General features: G+C 36.3%; 1 protein-coding gene across 2 annotated transcripts; it reads left to right on the top strand.

The window, feature by feature from the left end:
- Positions 1–106: 106 nt before the first annotated feature.
- Positions 107–9,007, top strand: c15h5orf24 (chromosome 15 C5orf24 homolog). Of its 2 annotated transcripts, none has more exons than XM_042499285.2 (2): positions 107–1,071; positions 2,365–9,007. In XM_042499285.2, the coding sequence occupies exon 2, from the start codon at positions 2,368–2,370 to the stop codon at positions 2,977–2,979; it is 612 nt and encodes a 203-aa protein (XP_042355219.1). In that variant the 5' UTR covers positions 107–1,071; positions 2,365–2,367; the 3' UTR covers positions 2,980–9,007. The 2 variants fall into 2 exon arrangements, with proteins under 2 accessions (XP_042355219.1, XP_042355218.1); XM_042499284.2 differs by having other exon boundaries at positions 2,362–9,007.
- The last annotated feature ends 67 nt before the right edge of the window (positions 9,008–9,074 follow it).

Below are 9,074 nucleotides of genomic sequence, written 5' to 3'. Positions count from 1 at the left end.
ATTTAATATACTTCTATGGAATGCCTTTAAAGTCAATTTTAAATACATAAATAAATAAATATATAATAAATAATAAATATAAAAATAAAATAATAAATAATAAAATAACCAATCCTAAAATACACGAATGATGTATTATATTTATAAATAAATGCAATTAAAAATGTATGAATTAGTCAATATAGTTAAATAAAACATTTTTTTTTTCATTAGAATTTTTTGTTATGATTCAACATCTATTTATTTTAGGAGACTTTCATTACCTAATGTCACGTTTATTCCTTATATTCCCCAGATTTTATTGCTCTTTCTATTTCCATCTGTTACAAAGAATTCCAGAAAAGATTCCTATAACATGGGAATTCACTTACTTATTTGTTAAACCATACTGACTATTATAGATTTCTATTTACATTATATTTATTTCCTCATTTATTTATTGCAGTAATTAATTCATAGCCAAATTGAACTATTTCAGAGGCATATGCATTTATTTATCTGTTTATTTATTTATTTAATATTGATATAAATGACATTCCATATGCTCCTGCCCACTGTTTCAATTATTCAATAGCCTCTCCTTTGTATATTATTCATCAGTAGTGGGGTGCTGTTTGGTAAGCATTGAAACTGCATTACGGTTCAATTTCAGGACAATGTCATCAAAAACAATAAATCAGGATTTTGCAGCTTTAATAGGTGCAAATAAACAACGTTTGGATGTGAAAGTGGTTCAGCAGAGGAAGGAGAAAAAGCTGTCCACATCCCCTGTTTGGTGCTCTGCGCATGCTCAGACTGCGCTCCCGTCTTATTAATTTTTAATGGAAAATGGCTGCGTTTCTTATCCAAACCTCTGGAGCTGGGCAATAAAAAAAACCCGTCCGAGCTGAAGCATCTCGCGTCTCGATAACGTGCACACCGAAATAATCCGATGTGGTGATTATACGACATTTTACCGACGTCCTGTGGTGCGAAAACATTTTTGGGAAAATGGATCGACTAACGCTTTGAGGGATGAAAGATCATTTTTGTGCTTAACCCTTTCTGCACCGAGATCTGCGAACAATCGAGGTACAGTAACCTTAGAGCTAACGTTGGTGGCAGGGAGGTGTGTATAGATTAAATATATATATTAGATGTGAGCAGTCAAATCGTATTAATGCACACTTTTCCACTCTTCTGTTAAACTGTTAAAGCATTTTCTTGAAAACCATTATTCGGGCCAGGATGGATCCAGCCGTCAGTGCTGTAACGTTACACAGGGGCAAAGTGACATGGAGAGGATGAGCTTTTGTCGACAAGGATGCAGAATCCATGTGCATATTTTTTGTGAATGAATATTACTACAGACAGACAGTGTGGTGTTTGTGATAGTAAAGTCCACACCTCCTCGCACCCTGTGTCCTCTGCAGAAGAGACAGTCTCATCAGCTGCAGTCTGTCCTTTTGCCTTTAAGTATTTATAGCCTCGAAATTAGTTAGGAGCATTGCATTGCTAAAATTAAAGAGCAGTTGTAAACATTAAGCGTATTAACTAGTTGTAAGCACTGTGTTATTGTTGATATGATGGTCAGGTTCAGATGCGGACCACCGGCTTGTAAGTATTCAGCAGATTGCTCAAAGGCACTTCAGCATCACTTTAAGTCTTTGAAACCTAAGTAAACTGACTTAATTTCTCTTAAAAACATGGAAAGAGGGCAATGAGCAACTTCACAAGAGTTGGCTCAAAAATTAGCAAGAAATTAATTTTTAAAAAATGTAAAAAATCAAACAACAACAACAAAAAAAAACACAAACCAGAAAATTGCCTGAAAATAGGAAAAAAAAAAACGAAAACGAAACTGACACCAGGAAAGTGCTAAAAATAAAATTTTCCTGTAACATAATTTTTCCTTGGGTTTTTTTTTTTAGAATATCGTTTAAGCCTCCCCATCTATTTCTTTAGATCATTTCTTTGCCACCTTTTGCAATTTATTTTTATTTTTTTGCTGTTTGCAGGACATTACTTGCCAAGCTGCTGATTATCTTCATCCTGAACATACAAAAATGTAAAAAAGTTGCAATATAGGAGGGGGAAAAAGGCAAATATAGTGGTATACAATTTAATCAGTTGACCTACACCATAGGTTATTGCAGTGCAACAACTTTGATAATTAGAAATGACCTCTCTTTCATTTAATAGATAATAACATTGTGTATTTTAAAGATATTGAATGCCAAACTCAAAACATCCCCTTCTGTTATTTCCAAGATCTGGTCACCTTATTGTACCAAGACAACAGCACTGACTCCACACAAAGGTATTAGTACTTCTTATCTCTGAGTGATAATAACACAGTTGCAACTTATTTCTGACCCCCAGCAGAAGATGATGCGCCAGGTGACAAGCAGTGACTTCTGCATGAATAGCAGGCCGTCATGCCTTGCAGAGGACGGCCACCACCCTGCCTCCCACTTTGACCTGTGCACCCAGGCCAACAAGTTCTACCCTCCTCCTCCTCCATCGGCCCTCCAGATGACGCTGGCTCCCATGACCTTACCTGCTCAGAGCCACAAGCCCATGGTGTGCCAGAGACAGGAAGTGCTCGGGAGTTCGCCTGGAAAAATACCCAGCATTAAAAGCACTGATCAAGCGCCGGATGACGGCAAGAAGAAGAACAAGGCTGCCGGGAAGACCGGCAGACGCGGGAGGCCTTTGGGAACCACCAAGCTTGCTGGATACAGAACCAGCACAGGGAGGCCCCTTGGCACCACCAGAGCCGCTGGCTTCAAAACGAGCCCAGGAAGGCCGCTGGGTACAACCAGAGCAGCAGGGTACAAGGTCAGCCCCGGACGGCCCCCGGGTAGCATCAAGGGTCTCTCTCGCCTCAACAAACTGGCTTATGGTAGCACCTGCAGCGGGGCGGCTTTCCCCTATCCGCTACCACACAAGGAAATCCTCTGTGAACCTTCCTGCAAAGAGAAGACCGCTAATGAATAAAAGGCTCGACTCTGTTTCCACTCACCCTCCATCCACTGAATAAGAGACGCATGTGTACAGGTTTCCTGCCAGATATTGGGGGTGATTGTAATCTCTCCCAGTCTGCTGTGAGGCTGAGAAGAGGAGATTTTTTATTCTATGTGTTGGTGTCATCTGTGTGCCTGCCACCTGATATAACACTGTTAGTATTCCAGTGCTGGAGATCTTTTGTGTGTGAAAGATTTCACGACACACAGCTCAGTCTGTGTTCTTGGGGGAAAATAATATCAGATGTATTGAGCAAGGGGCTTTTATCTTTCTAGCAACTGTAGTGGAAGGTCAACTTAAATTTTTAGTGTGCTTTATGTAGCATTTTAACACCACAGGATGATCGAGACATTGTTTTATTACTGTAAACAAAGGAGACCATCACGGGAAGACCAATTGATTGGGCAGCAGCACAAAACAAAGACAAAGTTTCATTTTTTAGTGTTTATCCCACTACAGTTTGAATAACACATTGGATAATGTTGTCGGATATTCGCTCTTGTAATCTTGTTACATAAACAAACATGTGCAAAGCAAGAAAGGAGGAAAAAGAGGGACAAAAATTGTCTTTGCAACAGGAAAGTTTGTTGAAATGTGGTCTTTAATTTAAAAAGCAAAATGCTATATGTAGCACTTTTTATGGGTCACATTTGTAAAACAGGAGGCATCTCACTGGATTCAAACAGCTGGGGGTCAAGTGCCTTGCTCAGTGGCACTTCAAAGACAGATATACAGATAATCCTCCAATGCTAACCAGCACCCCGAAACTGAAATCCAATTACTCCAAATTTCTCCACTCGGCTCCAGAACCAACACTAAAAAACATGCTTACGATGTCGTACTGTTCACTCTATTAATGCCACCACGGGAAATGTCTTCATATTATTTGCATGCAAATGTCATCAAAGCAACTGAGTCAAGTTACAGATTGTTGTGAGGAATAACAATGTTGTCCAAGTTTTTTTTACTTAAGGTATAAAACTAAAAAAAAATCATAAACATTGAAAGCAATTTAGTTCACCTCCTGATTTTCTTGCTAAAAATGGACCCATGTTGACTGTGATAGATCACCATAGAAAAATTGTTAGTGGGCAATCATTTGGATGAACTTTGTTAGTATATTCTGCTTGATGCTGGATACATTACAGTACAATTTGAGGTAGTTGTCATCCACTAGACAGTTTAACCCCTTTTTTACAGAAGTCTCACTGCAGAAACTGGACATTTGTGTGTTTACTTCCTTTAGAAATGTTATTTTTTCCAGCTTCCCTAAAGGCTGGGTATCATGTAAAAAAGTGTCATTACTGAACTATGAGTTCTGCGGCAGATACCAAAATGATACATTTCAGAACTCACTTTGGTTTTTTTTTGTTTTTTTTAATTTTCTAAAAAACCTCACTTATTTCTGTTAAACAAAACACCCCAAACATTTTAGCTTTAATTTTGTCTCAACATAAAGCAGCTGCAAAAGAACTTTGCTGAAATCTGATTTAATCAAGAAATATCTGATCAAAGATTAACTAAACAAAAATCAGGTGAAACGTTCCAGCTTTTAATACCTAAAGGATTTTTTCAATGCATTTTGTTGTGTTCTAAAAAAAACTCACAAAACCAGCTCTGTATCTTGCCCTTATTTCTAAAATATTTAATTTTGCGGTTAGAAATGATCAGATCTGATCAAAATTTGAGATTTTTGTTTAAATGTCCCCAAGGTCTGTAACAAAATTTGGTCTTATTAGGTCAATCTTGTACTTTTGTGACAGTCTTAATACACACATGTGCTGTACATCAAGTAAATTGCTTTTCTTTGAAAGGGTCACCTTGTAAAATTATTTTGTCACATTGTAGGAAAAGTCTGTCACCCAAAGAATTACTGTGTATCTTTTGTGTAATACTTTTAAACAACAGGTTGATTAAGGATTATGATTCATATAGTTAACAGTCTAGTCATAAAACAAAACCCAAAAAAACAACCTCAAACTTTCTTTTTTAAAAACACATTCATTTGAAGTGATATTTGTGTGACAGACATTTACCCCTGTTTTCCTTTGCAAAAAGAAAACAGGTTTTGATTTGCATTTTAATGCTGAATCATAAACAAATGAGACCATCACTGACAATCACTGCTGGCCTCTATTCTGAGTTTTTACCAATCCAATCAACAGAATTAATATTGGCATTGTACATTTCTGCAAACAACAGATATGATACATTTCACATGAAGCAGACATGTTGAAAGTGTATGTTTATTAATTTAAAATTGATGTTGTGACAAGCTGTGGTTAAAATGGGGTTAAGTGTAGGCACAAAAACCACTGGATTAGGGTTAGGAAAACATATTTTTGCTTGTATGAATATCTTGATTGTCAGCTACAAACACCGTTGGACATCTCCTGAACTACTGTTAAAAAATACTCCCCTTTGTTGTGAAAACTGGGCCAGCGTTGTCCTGAACTTGCATTAAAAAAGACCTTCTTTTGAAAAAAAAAAAAAAATCTGTATTTGTTGCTACAGTGTAGCCGGACATGTCCTGAACTTGTGTTAAAAAAGTCCTTCTTTTGTTGGTCTTGAACAGTCAGATGCTGCTGTTTGCTGCTCTGCAGCTGTCTGGTGTTACACCATCCACTCCCAAAGTCCCAGCCTCCCAAAAACACATAGTCTGAACTATGTCATGCATATAAAACATACAAATGTAATCAATCTGTGGTTTATAGGAACATACAATGCCAACATTTTATTCTGGCAACTTGTCTCGTTGGTTTTTACACTGTGAACCACCAGGTACAGTTGGTGGGAAATGTGCAGACAGGGGGCGCTGTTTCTGTCGAAGTAACTTTAAGTTGAAGTTATATCAGAAACAGAGGGAAGCAGTAAAATCACCTCCATTACACTGAACAGCCTAAATAAATCTGAAGAGAAAAGAACATTGAACCTGGAGCACTTAAAACCACTATCACAGCTGTGAGACAGACCATCTCAATCATGGTCTCATTTGTTTACAACCATCACACTAAAGATTTTAAGAATTATGTATTGATGTTTTGTTTTGTTTGAAATCGTACATTGATCTTTTAAATTTTGATTTTAACAGTGAGTTCAAATGTTGTTAATGTTGCTATTTATTATTTGGTTTTAGGTACATGACATTAGCCCCGTAGATCACTTAAATCTGACTGTTTGGAAAGTTGGTGTTTTTTGTGAAATGCTAAAGTAAAATAATTTAATGCAGACAGAGTTGAAAGATTTAGTAGTTTAGGGTTTGATATTTGACATTTCACAACATGCTTAATTTATAGTAAATATGGCAGATTACATAGAGTCAAATAAGATCCACTGTTTGGCGATTTGACTATGTGTCACAATATTGTATTCAAATTTTTATCATTTTGATTTTTTGGTATTATTCATACAAAGACATTTCAACTCCTGAGAGTGAAGAAATAGTGTAGCTCTCTCAGGATGAAATTATAAATTGTTACATTTTGGTGCAATAATCTGTTGTACGTATGTATTGTACTGTGGAAACTTTGATACTATCACTTTTTATTATCGTTGTATTTTTATACTGGTGTACAAGGCCTTCTATCACTTGTTTTGTTGATGTGTGTCGTGTTAACAGGATACAGAAATGTCACATACAAGCATCCTTTTCATCCTCCTTTACCAAAGAATATGACGTTATCTAACTGTAGGCATTTATGCTATTCGATTTTTTTTTTTGAAATCCAACATCTCACAAAAAAACCTTAGCATGAAAGTTACTGTGCAAAATGTAAATGAAAAAGCACTTGGAGACCACTGTCCCATTAAAGATAGTATGATTGTTTGAATTAGTAAAAGACAAACAAACAAAGCTATTAAATGCCATTTTTTTTGAATGCACTGTATATTGCCATCCAGTGATGACGTAAACTTCGTTCCTTACATTTTATTATATTTATATTTTCTGTTGTTCTACTTTTAAAGTAGTTTTTTTTCTATGTATAATTCTTATGTAGCCATGTTTGAATATTTAACTCTGTTTTTCTCCTTTTTTTAAAGATTATGGACGACATGATACCAGGCTATCTCACATTTTGAAATTTTTAATTTTACAGTGTTTGTCTCAGTGTGCTTTTTGTTTTATTCCTTATTTTGTTTTTCAGGCTTTTGATACATGTGATGAGGCGGATCCTGACGGGATAAACATGCAGGCAGGATGCACCGTTAGCCATATATTCACAGAGGACACTTTGACATGTCACGGTAGGAAAAGCACAGTCACTGTCACACTGTTAAAGCGTCCTGAGACACTTAAATAGATTGTTATTGTCACCGGTAACACCTGATGTCCTTCTGTGACAAGTCAAAATCTCTGCTCTGAAAAGCCAAAACATGTTTTTTTTGGGTCCATATTCTAGTGTAACTGGTTTAGAGTTTGGTTCTCTCAACCCATGTAATGTGTCTTTCATCAGTTGTCCATATTGTAAGATAGACAAAGGTCTTGGCAGTGTTTGGTAAAGGCAGCTAAAAACAGCATTATAGCAAAAATATCCCTGTTGTCTGGACATAAGGAGTCCACCACGTGCTGATGAGCACGGCTGCGTTGTAAGGACTTGATTTTTAATGATTTGTGCGACAACAAATCAGTAAAGTCTTCTCACCTCTAGTGGAAGAGATTCATTAAACTTAGAAATGGAACAAAAACCCGAGAACCATGTTCAAGCTTTTTTAGAAAGACTGATGAAAGAAAACTGATTTGGTTGGAAATTTGAGTGACTCTGGGGCTAGTGAGGACACAGGGAATGGGATTTGGAAGTGTCATTGGACACGCAGCTTAAAGTCTTGATATGGCTACATTTTGGTATGAAGCAAAAAGTGGTTTTGATTTCTTCATCGACAACACAGGAAAGAAAGGCAATGAGCATCAAAAAAATATGTAGATTTAGAAAATTATTTTCAATTTTTTTCATTTATTTATTTTTATTTTTTAAAAGCTAGGGCGCAATTTGCAGAAAACAGTATGCATAATTGTCATAATTACATATTTAAAAATATCTGACAGAGTTTTCAAGTGTTTTTTTTCAGGTCTTTTTTTTGTTTTTACTTTAATTTTTCTTTCTTTTTGCTTTGCTAGCTTTAATGTTATTTCTTTGCAACTTTTTATAAAATGTCTTGTGGGTTTTTGTGGATTTTCTTTTGAACTTACTCATTGCCTTCTTCCAAGATTTTTGAAAGAGATAAAACCAATTTGCTCCCGTTTCAAAGGGTTAAATAAGTGTTTGACATGACACAATTTTCTGTCATATTATCTCAGATTGTTAGGTCAGATAGGGTGGTATGGGGGTGTAGTTAGCACTGTCACCTTACAGTCGCTGTAGGGTTCTGTGTTTGAACCTGGTGGCCGGTTTGGGCTCCTCTGGAGTTTGTATGTTGTCTCAGTGTCAGCGTTGGTTTTCAGCAGGTTCTTCAGCTTCCTCCCACAGTCCAAAGACATGCAGGTTAGGTTAATTTGGCTTTCTGCACTGTTAACGCCTTCTTAATTCTTAATTAATCTTAATTCTAATTACTTAATTTCTTTCTTGAATTTTGTTACCTTGATGGACGGTACTGATATTTTGATTCTGACCCTTCGGGGCGACATGAAGGGATGATGATAGAATGTGGATTACACTCAGTAATGTGGAAAATGTATTAACATTCCCGGCAGCTTTAGTTAAGTAAAAACGAGTGCACAGGAAATGATAGTATATGTTTCTTTTCTCTTGTTATTGTTTATTGGCTGATTTTCTTGTCCCTCCGTCATCAGCATTAAATCAACACATGGTCTGTTGTCTGTAGATGATGATTTCAAAAAAATATTACCTCACATTTCGAGTGTTTTTGAGATGACGTGAAGCCCAGTTATCACTGAAGAGTGACTGGCGAAGCCTGTAAAGCTTTGTATAATTCCCATTTTATTCCTGCATGATTGTTGTGGAATGTTTAAAAGTTGTGTAATAAATCTGGAAGTAACACATTCTGCTAAAGTATTGCCCCGAAATGTTTTCCTCTTCAAAAGAGTCAGCATTTTACAAACTTAAAAGCAT

Source organism: Plectropomus leopardus, chromosome 15, assembly GCF_026936395.1.
Source record: "Plectropomus leopardus strain MGB_pleo_1.0 chromosome 15, ASM2693639v1, whole genome shotgun sequence".
NCBI lineage: Eukaryota > Metazoa > Chordata > Actinopteri > Perciformes > Serranidae > Plectropomus > Plectropomus leopardus.
The sequence above is the reverse complement of the archived record's forward strand: the minus strand, read 5'-3'. Positions and strand labels throughout refer to the sequence as shown.